General features: G+C 38.3%; 1 protein-coding gene across 1 annotated transcript in view; it reads left to right on the top strand.

The window, feature by feature from the left end:
* The window catches only part of LOC128566484 (phosphatidylinositol 3,4,5-trisphosphate 3-phosphatase TPTE2-like), an 87,954-nt gene that overhangs the window by 55,523 nt on the left and 11,442 nt on the right, over positions 1-20,989 (top strand). Inside the window, exons 13-14 of the mRNA XM_053563329.1 lie at positions 18,593-18,654; positions 20,039-20,119. Of these exons, the coding sequence (XP_053419304.1) occupies positions 18,593-18,654; positions 20,039-20,119 (143 nt within the window). The remainder of the gene's footprint in view (positions 1-18,592; positions 18,655-20,038; positions 20,120-20,989) is intronic.

Below are 20,989 nucleotides of genomic sequence, written 5' to 3'. Positions count from 1 at the left end.
CAAAAAGTTGCTTTTTGAAAAGATAAAAAAGATAAAATAGGTTCAGCACTAGGTAGATTAACCAGGAAAAGAAGAGAAAGTATTCAAATATGATTAGTTAGAAATGAAGGAGTCGTCATAACTACTGATACCACAGAAATACAAAGCACTATCCAAGACCACTATGAAAAGCTCTATGCCTACAAACTAGAAAATCTGTAGGAAATTGATGAATTTTTAGAAACGTGTACAATCTCTAAAGCTTGAATCAGGATGAAAAATAGAAATCCTGAACAGATACATATCAAGTAGGAGCTGAAATAGTAATAGAAAATCTCCCAACATAAAAAAGCACATGACTAGTCTAATTCACAGCTGAATTCTATGAGACCTACAAAGAAGAATTGCTACCCATCTACTGAAACTATTCCATAACATTGAGAAGGAGGGCGTCCTCCCTAACTCATTCTAAGAAGCCACTATCACCTGTAACCAAAGCCAGAAAAGATCACATACAAAAAAGAAAACTATGGACCAAAAACATTCATGAATGCAGAAGGAAAAATCAACAAAATGCTAGCCAATCAAATCCAACAGCACTCCCAAAACATAATTCACAACAATCAAGTGGGTTTCAACCCAGGGATGCAAGGATTGCTTGTTGACATAGCAAATTCATAAATGTGATTCACAATAAGAACTGAATTAAAAACAAAAACCTGGGGATCATCTCAATTGATGTAGAAAAAGCATTTGATAAAATCCACCACTTCTTTCTGATAAAAATCCAGAAGAAACTACACATAGGAGGAATATTACTCAAAATATCAAAAGCCATATATGATGCATCAACAGCCAACATCACAGTGAATGCAGAAAAGTCAAAAGCATCTCTCCTAAGAACTGGAACAAGACAACGATGCCCACTGTCACCACTATCATTGAAGTCCTAGCCAGAGCAATTAGGCAAGAGAAAGAAACAGGGTCCATATTGGAAAAGAGGAGGTCAAATTATCTGTTTGCCTCTGACATGATCTTATATCTAGAAAATCCTAAAGATCACTTTGAAATAATCCTAGAACTGATAAATAAATCCAGCAAACCCTCACATTATACAATTAATGTACAGAAATCAGTGGCATTGATATATACTAATAACAGTCTTTGGTACTCAAAGAACTCAGTACCATTAACAATTGCTTCAAGAAATGAAATGAAATGCCTAAGGATATACTTCACTAAGGAGGCCAAAAAATCTCTGCAATGAAAACTATGAAACACTGATGAAAGGAATTATTGACGACATAAACAAATGAAAGAACATCTCATATTTATGGATTAGAAGAATCAGTATTAAAATTTCATGGGGGAGGGGCAAGATGGTCAACTGGAGCCAGCCTCTGACAGAAGTTCCCATCCAGAGAGAAGGATAATGTCCAGAAAGTACCCAAGTAAGCTAAAGACTAGGAGCTGAGCTGAGAGAGAAGAGTTATAACTGTAGGTCACCTCTGCTGAGGCAAGCCGTGACTCCAAGAAAGCAAACTTCAGGTACAAAATTCATCCCAAAGGAAAAGTGGCCATCCCCTCTCACAAGAAAGCTGTGTGGTTGGTTTGTTTGTTTTTCTTTTACTCTTTGTTTTTTCCTGTAGGTTTTCTACAGGTGAGCAGTGAACTGAGGACCTCTTCTCTCACCCCACATGTGAGAGCTGTAGGAAGTGGGGTCTACTTCCCCAGACAGAGCATGTTGTGACCCTGAGCACTCTCTTGCCAGGCAGCAAAATTAAACTAATATTTTCCCTGCCATTCTGAAATTCCAGTCCACCTTCCCCCCTTGTCTGATGAACCAGAAGCCTAACCCCTGCAGATTGCGGGAGGAGGCACATGAGGAGTGGCCCCCGCCCTGCTAGACCAAGTAACCTGCCCCCACCTGGCCAGAGCCCCCCTCCAGCCCTGCTAGATCTGTGTATCCTGTGCCCCGCCCCCCCCCACCCTTTATGAGCCTCCTGGCCACATCCCGCCTGGCCAGAGTCATGAGCCGAGCACTCTCCTTGCCAAAGTCACCAGGAGCCAGGCACTGCCAGAACTGTGTGCAGCATCCCCTGCCCTGCTACTGGATCTGTGTGTCCCATGCTCCCAGAGCTGTCCCTACAACCAGAAATCCCTGGCTGTGGCAGTTGCCTGGGAGCTGTGCAGGGTCACTTTCCACAAAGATCCAGCAACAATAGAGTGATTCTGCTGGGGTCTAATCTTGGAGTGACACCTCCCCAACTCTGAGGACTACCAGAGGAAACCAGAACTCGCTCTATAGGGATACTGGTGCTGCAGAGTGGCAGGGGCAAAGGCGTGGTGGCTGAAGGAGAAAAGCATTTGCTGACTTGTTACACTCAAGATTAGACTGAGTACAAGTGGAACACATGCCAGTGGCTATTGAGTACCCGAGACAGGTAGGCCTCAGATTCCCCAGCCGGCTGGTGGCAGAGATAGTGGCCAGGCCCTGGAGGCATTGACCTTCCTTTGACTCTGACAGGCAAAGCCCTGGCACATCTGCTTAGTAGAGGGAGCAGGACCTCAGCCCTGTGGGGTCACCAGTGACTGGGCATGAAAAAGGAGCAAAGTGGAGAAAGAGATACAGCCCCCTGATCCAACTCTGCTACTGGGCAGGCTTTTCTGACTCCACAGAGCACCGGAGTGAGCCAAATTTGAGCAGCTAGTAGACCTTCGCTATCTAGTTGCTGGAGACCTTTTGAACTCTCCCACCTGAGAGTTTGTACTGACTGGGTCAATTGGTTTGGAACTCCTAAGCTGGGCCAATCACCCAAAGACCCTCTTAGGTGTTACTCTGTGTGGTAATGAGAAGGGTTGATTTTCCTCTTCCAGTTGTTGTCCATGGACAGTGGGTTGTCTTAGTTGCTTGTATTTCTCCACAGTTAAGATTTCATCAGAGTCACTGATCCACTAGGGTCAGACAAGAACCAGCTGAATGCAAGACAGAGCCACCTGGGTGGCGCCTGTGGCTCAGTGAGTAGGGCGCCGGCCCCATATACAAAGGGTGGTGGGTTCAAACCAAGCCCCGGCCAATCTGCAACCAAAAAATAGCCAGGTGTTGTGGCGGGTGCCTGTAGTCCCAGCTACTCGGGGGTGCTGAGGCAAGAGAATCACATAAGCCCAATAGCTGGAGGTTGCTGTGAGCCGTGTGATGCCACGGCACTCTACCGAGGGCAGTAAAGTGAGACTCTGTCTCTACAAAAAAAAAAAAAAAAAAAGACAGAGCCACCTAACCCCACCACACCAAGCAGGTTTCCTCCGTCTCAGGCTGTAATACTGTACGGGTCCTTTGCAAAGCTATAGGGGAAAAAGCTGCTGCAGTCATCAGTCCAAGATACTTGACAAAGGTCTGGTTAACCACAACTCTGGGAACTCCCAATCCAATTTCACCTTACCTACCCATCTAGCCAACCGTGAAAAACAATCATGAGGAAGAATCAGAGGAAAAACTCTGCCAATGTGAATAATCAGAGTAGATCAACTCCCTAGGAACCATGTGGCAGACACACCACAAGATCCCATTCATAAAGGGCTGAGATGTCAGAAATTGAGTTCAGAATTTGGATAGCAAATAAGATCAACAGAATGGAGATAAAGATGGAATTACAATTTCAAGGAGTAATTCAAAAGATGTCTGAAGAATTCAATGAATTCACAGACAAAATCAACAAAGATTTTGACACATTGAGGCAAAAGCTTTCAGCCTCTAAGTACTGAGAAATACAGTAAAATCCCTCAGTAACAGAATGGAGCAGGCAGAAGAAAGGATCTTGAAATTGAAGACAAAGCTTTTGAATGCTCCCAAATGCTCAAAGAAGAAAAAAAGTGGAGAACAAAAACGGATCATTCTCTCAGTGAGCTCTAGGATAATTCAAAGAGATCTAATATTCGGCTCATGGGAATACTTGAAGGTGATAAGGTTGCTGTGAAGGATACAGATGCTTTACTTTGTGAAATAATCAAAGATAATTTTCCAGACATGCTAAGAGATTCTGAAATTCAGATAGCAGACAGTTTCAGAACACCAGCATGACTCAATCCAAATAAAAATTCTCATAGACACATTATAACTAGCTTCACCAAAGTTAATATGAAGGAGAAAGTTCTGCAAGCAGCCAGATGTAAGAAAACCTAACCTACAAGGGGAAGAACATTGGAATGACTGCAGATCTCTCTGCTGAAATCTTTCAAGCTAGAAGAATATGGTCATCAATCTTTAATCACCTTAAACAAAATAACTTTCAACCCAGGATCCTGTATCCGGCTAAACTGAGTTTCATCTATGATGGAGAAATTAATACTTTAATGACATTCACATGTTGAAGAAATTTGCCATAACTAAACCAGCTCTCCAGGATATTCACAGGCCTATCCTCCATTATAACCAGCACAATCCTCCACCACAAAAGTAAACTCATTCAGAAACTTTTGATCAAATTCCAACTTACACAGTGGTGAAAGAATTAAAAATGACCAGTGGACTTTAAAAAATCTCAGTACCCAAAATACTATCTGGCTTATCAATACTCCCAATTAATGTGAATGGCTTAAATTGCCTTCTAAAGAGGCACAGGTTGGATGACTGGATACAAAAACTCAGGCCAGACCTTTGCTGCATTCAAGAATCTCACCTTACCTTAAAAGATAAACATAGACTCAGGGGTGAAGGGATGGTCATCTATATTTCAGGCAAATAGAAATCAGAAAAAAAGCAGGTGATGCAATTTTATTGGCAGATACAATAGGTTTTAAACCAACAAAAGTAAGGAAAGATAAAAATGATCACTTCATATTCATTAATGGAAACACTCAACATGATGAGATTTCAATTATTAACATTTATACACCCAAGCAAAATGTGCCTCAATTTATAAGAGAGACTCTAACAGACATCAGATTGATTGATTTCTGCTTGATTTCTTCCAGCACCATAATAGTTGGAGATTTTAACACTCCTTTGGCAGTGTTGGATAGATCCTCCAAAAAGAAGCTAAGCAAATGAATTTTAGACTTAAACTTAACCATTCGACATTTGGATTTAACACACATCTATGGAACATTTCATCCTAACAAACCTGAGTACACATTCTTTTCATCAGCCCTGGATCATCCTCCAAAATTGATCATATCTTAGGTCATAAGTCTAACCTCAGCAAATTTAAAAGAATAGAAATCATTCATTGTATTTTCTTGGACCATCATGGAATAAAAGTTGAAATCAGTAACAACAGGAATCTGCATACCCATACAAAAACGGACACTAAATAACCTCATGCTGAATGATAGCTGGGTCATAGATGAGATTAAGAAGAAAATTACCAAATTTTTGGGACAAAAGGATAATGAAGACATGAACTAGCAGAACCTCTGGGATACCAAAAAGGCAGTCTTAAGAGGAAAATTTATAGTGTTGCAAGATGAAACCCGCACATTGTGCCCCTTGATTTCACTATGTACACAGCTATGACTTACCAATAAAAATAAAAAAAAAAAAAAAAAAAAAAAAGAATGGAAAGAGAGGAAGTCAACAACTTACTGGGACATGTCAAGCAACTGGAAAAGGAAGAACATTCCAACCCTAAACTCAGCAGAAGAAAAGAAATAACTAAAATTAAGCAGAACTATATGAAATTGAAAACAAAAGGATCATCAACAGATCAACCAATCAAAAAGCTGTTTTTTTGAAAAGGTCAATAATATATAAACCTTTGGTTAACCTAACCAGAAGTAGAAGAGTAAAATCCCTAATTTCATTAATCGGAAATGATAAAGGCCAAATAACAGACTCCTCAGAAATTCAACAAATCCTTAATGAATATTACATAAAATTCTATTCTCAGAAGTATGAAAATATGAAGGAAACAGATCAATACTTGGAAACATACCACCCTCCTAGACGTATCCAGAAAGAAGTGGAAGTGTTGTACAAGCCTATAACATGTTCTGAAATAGCATCAACTATAAGAAATCTCCCCAAAAAGAAAAGCCCAGGACCAGATGGCTTCACATCAGAATTCTACCAAACCTTTAAAGAGGAACTAATACCTATATTACTTAACGTTTTCCAAAACATAGAAAAAGAAGGAATATTTCCCAACACGTTCTATGAAGCAAATATCATTCTCATACCCAAAGCAGGAAAAGACCCAACTGGAAAAGAAAATTATAGATCAATATCTCTAATGAATATTGATGTAAAAATATTCAATAAGATCCTAGCAAACAGAATCCAACAACACATCAAACAAATTATACATGACAACCAGGTGGGTTTCATCCCAGGGTCCCAAGGACAGTTCAATATACATAAATCCATAAATATAATACATCACATAAACAAATTAAAAAAACAAACCATATGATTCTCTCAATAGATGCAGAAAAAGCATTTGATAATATCCAGCATCCTTTCTTGATCAGAATGCTTAAGAAAATAGGTATAGATGGCACATTTCTTAAACTGATAGAGGGCATCTACAGCAAACCCATCTACAGCAAATCCATTAAATATCGTATTTAATGGAATAAATGTGAAATCATTTCCACTCAGATCAGGAACCAGGCATGGATGCCCACTGTCTCCGCTGCTTTTTAACATTATAATGGAAGTGTTAGACACCACAATCAGGCAAGAGAAGGCAATCAAGAGGATTCAAATAGGACCAGAGGAGATCGAACTGTCACTCTTCACAGACGATATGATTATATATCTAGAAAACCCCAGAGAATCAACTGCAAAACTCCTAGAAGTTATCAAGGAATACAGCAACATCCCCAGATACAAAATTAACACTCACAAATCTGTAGCCTTTATATATACAAACAATATTCAAGGGGAGAAAACAATCAAGGACTCTATTCCCTTTACAATAGTGCAAAAGAAGATGAAATATCTGGGAGTGGCCCACATCACAAAATCTCAAAACTGCAGATGCTGGCGTGGATGTGGAGAGAAGGGAACACTTTTACACTGCTGGTGGGACTGCAAACTAGTACAACCTTTCTGGAAGGAAGTATGGAGAAACCTCAAAGCACTCAACCTAGACCTCCCATTCGATCCTGCAATCCCAGTACTGGGCATCTACCCAGAAGGAAAAAAATCCTTTTATCATAAGGACACTTGTACTAGACTGTTTATGGCAGCTCAATTTACCATTGCCAAAATGTGGAAACAGCCTAAATGCCCACCAACCCAGGAATGGATTAACAAGCTGTGGTATATGTATACCATGGAATACTATTCAGCTATTAAAAAAAATGGAGACTTTACATCCTTCGTATTAACCTGGATGGAAGTGGAAGACATTATTCTTAGTAAAGCATCACAAAAATGGAGAAGCATGAATCCTATGTACTCAATCTTGATATGAGGACAATTAATGACAATTAAGTTTATGGGGGGGGAAGCAGAAAGAGGGATGGAGGGAGGAGGGTGGGGCCTTAGTGTGTGTCACACTTTATGGGGTCAAGACATGATTGCAAGAGGGACTTTACCTAACAATTGCAATCAGTGTAACTGGCTTATTGTACCCTCAATGGATCCCCAACAATAATAAAAAAAAAAAAAGAAATATCTGGGAGTGTACCTAATTAAAAATGTGAAAGATCTCTATAAAGAGAACTATGAAACTCTGAGGAAAGAAATAGCTGAAGATGTTAACAAATGGAAAAATATACCATGCTCATGGCTGGGAAGAATCAACATTGTTAAAATGTCTATACTACCTAAAGCAATCTACGGAGTTAAGGCAATCCCTATTAAAGTACCTCTGTCATACTTTAAAGACCTGGAAAAATTAGTACTTCATTTATATGGAAACAGAAAAAAACCTCAAATAGCCAAGACATTACTCAGAAATAAAAACAAATTGGGAGGAATCATGTTTCCAGACTTCAGACTATACTACAAATCGATAGTGATCAAAATAGCATGGTACTGGCACAAAAATAGAGAGGTAGATGTATGGAACAGAATTGAAGACCAAGAGGTGAACCCACTCACTTATCATCACTTGATTTTTGATAAGTCTATGAAAAATATAAATTTGGGGAAAGATTTCCTATTTAATAAATGGTGCTGGGTGAATTGGCTGGCAACTTGTAGAAAACTGAACCTGGACCCACACCTTTCTCCTCTAACAAAAATGAACTCTCACTGGTTAAAGGACTTAAACTTAAGACATGAAGCTATAAAATTTCTTACAGAGAGTGCAGGGGAAACACTTGAAAAAATTGGCCTGAGAGAATACTCTATGAGGAGGACACTCCAGGCAATTGAAGCAACATCAAAAATACATTACTGGGATCTGATCAAATTAAAAAGCTTCTGCACTGCCAAGAACCCACTAAGTAAAGCAAATAGACAGCCCTGAGAATGGGAGAGGAGTTTTGCAAGTTGTATTTCTGACAAAGGTCTAATAACCAATATCCACAGAGAACTCAAAGTAAAAAAAAAACAAGTGATCCCATTTTATTGTGGGCAAGAGACATGAACAGAAGCATGCATGGTCTATAGACACATGAAAAAATGCTCATCATCTTTAATCATCAGAGAAATGCAAACCAAAACCACTCTGAGATACCATCTAACTCCAGTAAGAGTAGCCCACATCACAAAATCCCAAAACTACAGATGCTGGCATGGATGAGGAGAAAAGGGAACACTTCTGCCCTGCTGGTGGGAACTCAAACTAGTGCATTCCTTTTGTAAGGAAATTTGGAGAACACTCAGGGATCTAAATGAAGACCTGCCATTTGATCCTGCAATTCCCCTTCTAGGTGTATATCCAAAGGACCAAAAATCATTTGGCAATAAAGATATTTGCATCAGATTATTCATTGCAGCTCAATTCATAATTGCCAAGGCATGGAAGAAGCCCAAGTGCCCATTGACCCATAAATGGATTAATAAATTGTGGTATATGTATACCATGCAGCATTAAAAAAAAAAAAATGGAGACTTTGCCTCTATTTTATTTCATTTTTTTTTTTTTTTTTTTTTTTTTTTTTTTGGCTGGGGCTGAACCCACCACCTCCAGCATATGGGGCTGGCGCCTTACTCCTTTGAGCCACAGGGCCGCCTGAGACTTTACCTCTTTTGTGTTTACATGTATGGAGCTGGAAAATATTCTTCTTAGTAAAGTATCTCAGGAATGGAAAAATATATATCCAATGTACTCAGTAAAAATATGAAACCAATTTATAATCACTCATACTTGCATATGAAAAATGAAACACAACTACAGCCTAGGATGAAGGAGGGAAGGGGAGGATAAGGGGAATGGAGGGGGATAGGTTGATAAAGGGAGGGTTAGTAGGGGGACCACACCCATGTAGCATATTGCAAGTACAAGTTGGATCTATCAGGTATAGAACACAAAGTCTTAATGCTGTAATTGGGTAAATGAGGTGAAGGCTATGTTGATTAGTAGGATGTAAGCACTCCAATTTTTACAGATAATCAACACATTGAATCCCATAATAACATAAATGTATTCATGATCTATGTACAAATGACTTAATAAAAATAAATAAAATAATCCTACCAAAAAATAATTTCATACTGCTCTAAGTGACTTATACATCCAACATAATTCCATCATAATACCAATGTCATTTGTCACAAAACTAGACAAAGAAATTCTACATTTCATTTGGAATGAGAAAAGAGCCCAAATATTGCATGTAATGAATCTGACAAAGGGTTCATAACCAGAATCTACATAGAACTCAAATTAATCAATAGAACCTTCCCTGAAGAAGACAGATGGATGGCTAAACAAGCATATTAAAAAATGCTCATCATCCCCATGCATCAGAGAAATGCAAATCAAAGCCAACCTAACTCCAGAAGAATAGACCATATCACAAGGTCCCAAAGCTGCAGATGTTTCTGTGCATGTGGAGACAAGGGAACATTCTTCTACTATTGGTGGGAGTGCAGACTAATATAACCTCTATGGAAGTATGGAGAATCCTCAAAGAACCAAAAACAGACCTTTCATTTGATCCTGCAATGCCATTCATAGGCATCTATTCCAGAAGAAAAAGAATCATTTTATCATTAGGACATTTGTACGAGATTATTTATTGCAGCTAAATTTACAATTGTCAAGATGTGGAATCAGCCCATGTGTCCATTGACCCATGAATGGATTGGCAAACTGTGGTATATGTATACCATGGGATACTATTCAGCCATAAAAAGAATGGAAACTTTACCTGGATAGAGTTGGAGAACACTCTGTTTAGTAAAGTATCACAAGAATGAAAAAGCAAGTATCCAATGTATGCAATACTAATATAAAGGCAGCAGACAAACTAATACTTACCCACATGATAAAAACTCAATTTTATTCAAGTCGATGGGTGCAGCGAGGAGGAAAGGGGCAGAGGGGAGGTTGGAGGGGGATTGGTGTTCTCCCAACTACTGGACACAATGTAAGGGTATATGGCGCACCTCCTGGACACAACTATAACAGGGACCTTACCTGACAAATGCAAACATTGTCACTTCATCATTTGTTGGTTCCTCATAGTATTCTAGAAAAGCAATTGGGTACTTAAAATTTTTAAAAGAGCCCAAATAGCCCAAGCAGTCCTAATCAGAAGAAGCAATCCGAAGACATCACATGACACAACTTCAAATCATACTAAAATACCATAGTGACTAAAGCATACGGCACAGACATAAAGATAAACATAGAGATCAGTGAAACACACTAGAGACCCAAAAAGAACCATATAGCTACAACCATCTGATTTTTAATAATACAGACAACAACACGCTTGGAGGACGGGTTGGCCCAGTCAATAAATGGTGCAGAGAATATTAGGGATCCACATACAGAAGAATGAAACTTGATCCCTATTTCTCACCATACACAAAAATTAACTCAAAGCAGATTAAAGACTTAATGTAAGAACTGACACACAAAAATTCCAGAGGAGAACACAGGAAGAACTCTCCTGGACATTGGCTGAGGCAAGGAATGTATAAGGTAAATCCCAAAAGCAAGAATAGCAACAACAAAAATAAATAAATGGACTTAATTAAATTAACAAAGTTTGTGCATGGCAAAGAAATGATCAACAGAGTAAATACACAACCTGGAGAATGAGAGAAAATATTTGCAAAGTATCCATCCAACAAAGGATTAATATTCAGAATCTACAAAAAGTCAAATCAGCAACAAAATATAAACAACCCATCCAAATGTGGGCAAAAAACATGAATAGAATGTCGTCAAAACCAAATACATAAATGGCCAGCAAACATGAAAAAATGCTCCACATTCCTAATCATCGGGAAAAGACAAATCAAAACCAACTACAATGAGATACCACCTTTCCCCTGGCAGTGCCCATTATTGATGTCGAAAAACAACAGACTTGGTGCAGATGCCGTGAAAAGGCAACACTTACATGCTGTTAGTGAGAACGTAAACTATTACAAGCTCTATGGAAAAGTGTTTGTTAATGAACCCACAAAGGGGGTTTTGCTAGGCTCAATTGCTCATGAAACAGAAAGCCAATAACTAAGACAAGAAAGATTGTCAAGAAGGAAGAAAGGAAATTTATTGTGGAGGAGTGGGAGGTTGGGGGAGTGGACTGCCTCAAATCCTCCCCAACTGACAGGGTCAGGGTTTTTTTCTAGAGGTGAAATGAATAATGCATGAAGTGAATGAGCATCAGTACATGTTGGTGGCGGTGTGCAGTTTACCCCAGTGCAGTGAAAAATCATACTGGCACATGTTATATCCCATGGTCAAAAAATGGCAGAAAAGTCCCTCCCTGGGTGGAGATTTTAGTAATCTGATGAGCTAGGGGTTACTAATAGTCATTCTTGTGTGCAGATGGGATGGGGCTAGGTTGCTCAGCACATCCTCGGACAAGATTTGGGGTGGGCTGTTGCTTCTCTTGTCTTGTCTGGACAAATAAGTAGTGTAACACCTTCTAGTTGTCATGTGGCTGCAAGGAGGTATTACCATTTCTAGAAAATGAGAACTCAAAGGGGATGGATTTGGGAAAGGGAAAGTTACAAAGTTCTTATCAGTAAATCACTGGCCTGGAAACTGGAAACGTAAGAGAACTGCAACAATCATGGATCTGGTTCTATATGTAGCCTCCTCAAATAACTAAACACAGACCTACTATTCAATCCAGCAGTCCCACTACTGGGTCTCTCCCATGATTCAAAAAGACACCTACATCTGAGTATTCATCACAGCACAATTCACAGTTGCAAAGATAAGGAATCAACCTAAGTGCCCATCAACTGATGAGTGAAGAAAGAACAAGTGGTATATAGATACCAGGGAGTACTACCCAGACATAAACAGGATTGAAATAATGTCTTGCAGCAATTTGGATGGAATTAGAGAACTGGAGACCAGCAACCTAAATGAAGTGTCTCAGGAATGGAAAAACAAATACCACATGTTCTCACTTAGAAGCGGCAGCTAAACAATGGGTACATACATTCGTAAAGTGTGTAATAGACACTGGAAACTAAAGGGAGGGTGGGAGTCGGGGGGAGCAATAAACAATTACCCATCAGGCACCACGTACACTATCCTGGTGCTGGGTATGCTAAAAGCCCTGACTTCAGCATCGTGCAATTCATCTGTGTAACAAAAAACAATTTGTACCCCTTACATCAATTGAAATAAAAAGTAAATAACAGTTTATAAAAAGAGAAAGAAAAGCATTCAAATATATTTGATACAAGTTTTATGTAACGTGGAAGTTCTTATAAGGAAATGAAGACCAAAGACACAGTTAGAGATGAACATTTATATACTAAAGTAGAAAAGTTTAGTGAATTATGGAAATGTGACAAGTGAAAGGGGCTTGGGCTAAAGTAGTTAATTAGGTGAAGCAGAAGCCAGGAGAACAAGGTTTTATTTGGCCTTGACTGTCTGTCCTTGATGGTAAGAATGGTACTTTCCTTCTAGTATGGGTTGCCTTTCTCACAGGAACTGCATCTCCTGCTTGTAAGAAAGCGGATGAGAAAGGTCAGAGCAATCTTGAACCTGATGTTTTTCATGTGCCTTTAACTTAAAATAATCAGTATGCTAGAGTGGCATGTTTTTACCTTCTTCACTGGCATTAAGATATCTCGCTGTATTTTAACTATGTGAAAATCTATGAAATTCACTGAAGCTCAGTTTCCTCTTCCTTACATAGTTAATCTCCTCACAGAGTTGTTGTAAAGATTATTTTAGACCCAGAAAGCATTACCCAAATATCAGTTATTATCATTATGAAGGCTAAGAATTCAATTGTATTTAGAGATGTCAGATAGACTTAACTAGAATCATTTAATATCTAATGTTCTCCATTTCCTTTATAAACACAGTGTCCATGGCATGTTGAAAATTGGTAGCTAGTATACTTCTCTGCAGTATGCCTATGTATTTCTGCTTCCACCTCTCTTTCTGTTCTCTTGTTATTAAAATATATCATATAATAAAATATTTTCTAAATCTGTCACATGTTAAAGTGAATAAAAAGTTATAATTTCATGAAGAATAAATTAAAAGTATCAGGAAGATTCAATGAAGTCGAGGGGCTACAACCAAATTGCAGCTAAAGTAAGTGCAAACAAGACTATTATAAAATATTGAGAGAAAACTCTAGAGAAAAATCTAGAAAGAATATGCACCTAGATTTCAATAAAGAAAATGAGAGATCATAGGTGATGCAATGATTTATGAAATTGGTAAGGATTTTTCAAAAAAGAACTCCATTTGGGGGAATATAAACATAAAAAGTCAAAGCCTTTGTTGAATGTCTGAAGGTTAGAGAATGAATGTTTACGTTTGATGTTACAATAAAATATTTAAGGTGTGTATATATAATTTTTACGATTCCCTGCTTGAAAGGATGAGAAGGCTTCTACTATGTCAACAGTACAATTATCCCACAGCCACAAGAATCTACTCATGATATGCCCTTAATTGACAAAGAAACTTTTCAGAAGTTTCTTCCAAATGGGAAAAGAGACTCAGAGATGTCCTCCAAAATCCAAATGTTAACAGTAAATGGATCACTTGAACCCAGGAGGGTGAAGTTCCTGTGATTGAGGCTAATGCCATGGTACATGAGCCTGGGCAGCAGAGTGAGACACTATCTGGAAAAAAAAAAAAGTAGCTTTTCTATATTACAGCGAGGGATGGTACAAACTCCTTTCTGCAGTTCATTAAAGATTTTTAAAAGGATAGAACATAAAATTTTTTGTACATCTGGTAAAAAGTGTAAGTTTGGAATTATATAAAATGATTAAGTCCATTGTGTACTGGCTAAGACAAAACCTACAGATCATTGTAGAAATAAAAACGACAATGTTATTTATTCTTCTTTATTGTTGGGGATTCATTGAGGGTACAATAAACCAGGTTACACTGATTGCATTTGTTAGGCAAAGTCCCTCTTGCAATCTTGTCTTGCCCCCAAAAGGTGTGGCACGCACCAAGGTCCCACCCCCCACCCTCCTTCCCTCTCTCTATTTTTCCTTTCTCCACCCCTCCCTCCTTCTTTCTCTCTCTGCTCTTCCCTTCCCCCATCCCCACCATGATCTTAATTGTCATTAATTGTTCTCTTATCAAAATTGAGTACATAGGATTCATGCTTCTCCATTCTTGTGGAGAATTCTAAGAATAATGTGTTCCACTTCCATCCAGGTTAATACAAAAGATGTAAAGTCTCCATTTTTTTTTAATGGTTAATAGTAGTCCATGGTGTACATATACCACAGCTTGTTAATCCATTCCTGGGTTGGTGGGCATTTAGGCCATTTCCACATTTTGGCGATTGTAAATTGAGCTGCAATAAACAGTGTAGTGTAAGGGTCCTTATGATAAAAGGATTTTTTTCCTTCTGGGTATATGCCCAGTAATGGGATTGCAGGATAAAAGGGGAGGTCTAGCTTGAGTGCTTTGAGGTTACCCCATACTTCCTTCCAAAATGGTTGTGCTAGTTTCTAGTCCCACCAGCAGTGCAAAAGTGTTCCCTTGCCTCCACATCCACACCAGCATCTGTAGTTTTGAGATTTTGTGATGTGGGCCATTCTTGCTAGGGATAGATGATATTTCAGGGTGGTTTTGATTTGAATTTCTCTGATAGGGATGATGAACATTTTTTCATATGTTTGTTAGCCATTCATCTGTCTTCTTTAGAGAACGTTCTATTCATGTCTCTTGCCCATTGATATATGGGATTGTTGGCTTTTTTCATGTGGAGTAATTAGAGTTCTCTATAGATCCTAGTTATCAAGCTTTTGTCTGATTCAAAATATGCAAATATCCTTTCCCACTGTGTAGGTTGTCTATTTTCTTTGGTTGTTGTCTCCTTAGCTATACAGAAGCTTTTCAATTTAATTAAGTCCCATTTGTTTATTTTTTTTGTTGTTGCAATTGCCATGGCAGTCTTCTTCATGAAGTCTTTCCCCAGGCCAGTATCTTCCAGTGTTTTTCCTATGCTTTCTTTGAGGATTTTTATTGTTTCATGCCTTAATTTAAGTCTTTTATCCATCTTGAATCAATTTTTGTGAGTGGAGAAAAGTGTGGGTCCAGTTTCAGTCTTTTACATATGGATATCCAGTTCTCCCAACATCATTTATTGAATAGGGAGTCTTTCCCCCAAGGTATGTTCTTGTTTGGTTTAACAAAGATAAGCTGGTTGTAAGTTATTGGTTTCATTTCCTGGTTTTCCATTTGATTCCAAGTGTCTATGTCTCTATTTTTGTGCCAGTACCATGCTATCTTGACCACTATGGCTTTGTAGTACAGCCTAAAATCTGGTATGGTGATGCCCCAGCTTTATTTTTATTACTAAGAACTGCCTTAGCTATACAGGGTTTTTTTCTGGTTCCATACAGAACGCAGAATCATTTTTTCCAAGTCTTGAAAGTACGATGTTGGTATTTTAATAGGAATGGCATTGAATAGGTAGATTGCTTTGGGAAGTATAGACATTTTAACAATGTTGATTCCTCCCAGACATGAGCATGGGATGTTCTTCCATTTGTTAATATCCTCTGCTATTTCCTTTCTGAGGATTTCATAATTTTCTTTTCTTTTTTTTTTTTTTTTTTGTAGAGACATAGTTTCACTTTATGGCCCTAGGTAGAGTGCCATGGCATCACATAGCTCACAGCAACCTCCAACTCTTGAGCTTGAGCGATTCTCTTGCCTCAGACTCCCAAGTAGCTAGGACTACAGGTGCCCGCCACAACACCCGGCTACATAATTTTCTTTATAGAGGTCCTTCACCTCCTTTGTTAGGTATATTCCTAGGTATTTCATTTTCCTTAAAACTATGGTGAAGGGAGTTGTGTCCTTAATTAGCTTCTCATCTTGACTGTTATTGGCATATACAAAGGCTACTGACTTGTGGACATTGATTTTATATCCTGAAACATTACTGTATTTTTTGATGACTTCCAGGATTCTTATAGTTGGGTCTTTGGGATTCTCTAAGTGTAAGATCATGTTGTCAGCAAAGAGGGAGAGTTTGACCTCCTTTGCTCCCATTTGGATTACCTTTGTTTCCTTGTCTTGCCTAATTGTATTGGCTAGAACTTCCAGCACTATGTTGAATAGTAAAGGTGACAGAGGACAACCTTGTCTGGTTCCAGTTCTAAGAAGAAAAGCTTTCAGTTTTACTCCATTCAGTAAAATATTAGCTGTAGGTTTGTCATAGATAGCTTTGGCCAGCTTAAGAAATATGCCACCTATGCCTATACTCTTCAGTGTTCTAATTAGAAAAGGATGCTGGATTTTATTGAATGCTTTTTCTGCATCTGTTGAGAGGATCATGTGGTCTTTATTTTTGCTCTGTTAATATGGTGGATAACATTTATGGACTTGTGTATGTGAAACCAGTCTTGCATCCCTGGGATGAAACCTACTTGATCATGATGTATGACTTTTTTGGTGATAAGCTGTAATCTATTGGCTAGGATTTTGTTGATAATTTTGTGTCTATATTCATGAGTGAAATTGGTCTGAAATTCTCCTTTTTAGTAGGGTCTTTTCCTGGTTTTGGTATCAGTGTGATGTTTGCTTTGTAGAATGTGTTAGGGAAGATTCCTTCCTCCTCAATTTTTTGGAATAATTTCTGCACTACAGAAATAATCTCTTCCTTGAAGGTTTGATAGAACTATGGTGTGCAGCCATCTGGACCAGGGCATTTTTTGATCGGAAGCTTTTTTATTGTTTCTTTAATCTCAGTGCTTAAAATTGGTCTGTTCAGGAGCTCTATTTCTTCCCAGCTAAGTCTAGGGAGAGGGTGTGATTCCAAATATTGATCCATTTTCTTCACATTGTCAAATTTCTGGGCATAGTGTTTCTGATAGTATTCAGAGATGATCTCTTGTATCTCTGTACGATCAGTTGTTATTTCCCCTTTATCATTTCTGACTGAGGTTACTAGAGATTTTACTTTTTTATTTCTAGTTAGTCTGGCCAAAGGTTTATCTATTTTATTTATTTTTTCAAAGAAACCAACTCCTTGTTTCATTAATTTTCTGAATGATTCTTTTGTTTTCAATTTCATTGATCTCTGATTTAATTTTGGATATTTCTTTTCTTCTACTGGTTTAGGCTTAGATTGTTCTTCTTTTTCCAATTCCATCAGATGGCTTGTGAGTTTGTCGAGGTGCTCTCTTTCTGTTTTTTGAATGTAGGCAACTAAAGTGATAAATTTTCCTCTCAAAACTGCTTTTGCAGTATCCCAAAGGTTTTGGTAGCTTGTGCCTTGATTGTTGTTGTGGAAATGTTATTTTTCAAAAACTCAAATTTTGTAATGCAGGACAAAAGATGAATTATATTTGAGGATGGAATGACATGAAGCAGGAAATCAAGGGTTTGCTTTCAAACACTACAATGGAAAAGAAAGAAAGAGAGAGAGCGCAAAGAAAGGAGCGAAAAGAAGAGAGAAATTCAATACATAAAGCACAATCCTGATAATTATAGGAATAGGAATATAGGAATAAATATAGGAATAGATATGAGAATTAATATATTGTTCTCTACTTTCATATGTTTGGAAACTTTTGTAACACAATTAAAAACTCAGAAGTGGGAGGAATGAGGGTTATTGAAATTCCGAGATGGTGTTTGGAGCTCCAATCCTGTGTTATCTTCCATAGGTACTACTTTTATTTCTATTATTTAGAGAAATAGGGTGTATAATTAGTGTTTAATAAGTAGTGATTTAGCTATACAGTCCTAGAACAAAGCTGGTTGCGTTTTCCCATTATTGTAATCTTTAGCAATAGAGAATCAAGAGAAATGCAACAAAGTGAAACTCTGTCTCAAAAAAGAAAGAAAGAAAGATACACACATGCACACATATATCATGCCAATAGTTAAAACACCAGATTCCACGTATGACCACAAAGCAGTGAATCTTGGGCATTTCTGAATTGAAATATTTTGGACAAGTACTTTCAAGGTGAAAGAATATGGATCTAAAATGCACTCTTTGAATATGTCTGAGTGTATTTTTATACCAAGTAGTATCATGAACAATGATTCCTTGACCCAACTTCTTTGTTTTCTAGGAAGAACTGGAATTATGGCTTGTGCCTACCTCATTGCAAGAGGAATATGTGTAAATGAAGAGGTATGAAGGATGTTACTGCACTCTGTGTCTTATGCTGTTTGAATTTGTCAGTTCTGAAACATCACTGGTAGGATGTTAAGATGTTTTCTTTAAGTCACGGTGCTTAAGTGAAATAGTAGCTGGGAAAGCAGTTTTGGAAAAGTCTGGTTTTGATACTTCCCTGTTAGCATGCACTAGTTCTTAATAGTAACTGACTCAAGAACCTCTTGCTTTGGGCCAGGACTAAGGTGTGATTGGTGAGGCAGAACATTAAAGGGAATGTCAAAATTCGTAACAATTAAGATAAATAATATTTTAGTGTAATATTGTAAATATAAAAATTAATGCCAAAAAACACTCTTATGTCTACAGTGTTAACACTTTAAATAAGGACAGCTCTCAGTAGGGCAGGATTATGGTGAAATGAAGAAAGCCACGTTATGCAAGTAAAAAAAAAAAAAACGCATCTCGGTAGTCAAGATGCTTCACTTGCCTCACCCTAGTCCTAGTCTGCTCTTACTGCCAGTAAATTGACTTTTTCTTCCTCATGAGAATAACACCAAGATTCATTAGAACAAAGTCTCTCCTGAATTAGCTTTGCATAGTCAACATACATGGGATCTGTGATCTTTGGAAATTTCTGAAAGGACAAGGTGGGCTATTTCTTCTTCTTAAATCAGGGTTTCAGTCCTCTTTCTGCCATTAGCTTGCTGAGAAGTTACCACTTCCAGGACACACCACTAGCAGCTCTGTTCAAGTTGCTTAACCTCAGTTATGGAGATGAGGAGAAGATTTGGTGTGATGCCCAGCACTCTAATTCCACCTCCTTCAGCTCTTCTAATCAGAGACAAGGGGCCTTTAAATTGGGTGTTTTTCAAACTATTGGTCATGATCTATCAGAGAGTTGTAAAATTAACTCACTAGGTTGCAGCTACCATATTTTAAGTAAAATGGAATAGAGAAGAATATGAAATATTAAAAAGTACATGTGGATGTGTGTGTGTTCTAGGTTATTTATCTTTTAGAACTGCAGCTGAAAAAAAATACAAAGAGTTCCAAAGCCACTGATCCAGAACCCTAGCTCCCTCTAACGGCTGTGCCGTCTTCACGACAAGCTGCTTGGTTATCATTAGGTCTCAGTCTTCGTGTCCATAAGATGGAAAGATGGGAAGAAGGGTTGGAGCAGATGATCTCTAAAGTTTTTAGAGATCTCCAAGTACCATGTTTTATGCCTGTTTGAATGAGAGAATCCCTGGATGTAATTTTGCTTTGTTATTTTGGGCAGCCTCTGCCCAGAGACCACTATTTAAGGAAATCATGTGCCCTTAGAAACTTTAAGAATGCCTAATATAGAGGAAAAAAGAGTCACGATGAACCATGGTTGAATTGTCCCCTTTTATTACAGGACAGCCTTCGTTTTTTTCAAGAACGACGAACAAGTGCATCAAACACCAGTAAATCTGGGAGCTTCGAAACCCCTTCACAGGTAAGGTTTCTTTTTAAAAATGTAGGTTTTGTTAAGGGCATGGACTAAGAATTGCACCTGTTACTTGGTTTTGTTTTGGACTCTTCTCCTGTGGTGATCAGCAGTAGCTCTTAGGCCTCCATCTGTCCCGGGTGCCAAGACCTGCACCTCAGGTGCTGCCCAAGCCTTGCACTCTGGGTTCTCAGAGCGTCCCATTTATTATTTTTTACTGATGATTGTTTACAGAGTTCAGGAGTTGATTCCCTTCCCAAAGAAGGAAGGCCCAATACCTAAGGCTCCAGACCCCTCAGGATTATCTAAAGTCACCAGCCCTGGGTTTCTCTGTAAAGAGGAATTGCGGCTTTCACAAACCCTTCCAGGGCAAGTCATCCTTGGAGAGCATCACAAGGACTGTTTGGGGATGCTTCCCTTGTGTGTTTGTGTATGTGTTGGAGAGAGGTTGCATTTTTGAAAGAGAATGAAAAAGAGAAACAAGCACTTTTCAAAAACTCTATTATACCTTCTGAACATGTTTTTTAAAAATCTATTATACCAGATAATGTTGTACTTTATAAATACTTCATTTAATATTCATAACAGCTTTGTAAAATATATGCTGTTCCCCTAAGTTTTCTTATTGAAATATTTTATTGTGAAGTTTAAAAACATATGCAATGGTCAAGAGAATCATTAATAAACTCCTTGAAGTCATCACACCTCTTGAACAATCAGTCTGGCCTGCAACCAGCCACATTTCATCCATTCCTGTCCCACTCCACTCACACCCCCTAACCTTACCCTCCACGCTTTCATTCCTTAAACCTGGATTATTTTGAAATAATTTCCATCATCAGATCACTTTATCCCAAAAGTATTTTACTGTGACATTTA

The sequence above is a fragment of the Nycticebus coucang genome, chromosome 15 (assembly GCF_027406575.1).
Source record: "Nycticebus coucang isolate mNycCou1 chromosome 15, mNycCou1.pri, whole genome shotgun sequence".
Taxonomy (NCBI): domain Eukaryota; kingdom Metazoa; phylum Chordata; class Mammalia; order Primates; family Lorisidae; genus Nycticebus; species Nycticebus coucang.
This window is presented reverse-complemented; position numbering and strand designations above follow the sequence as displayed.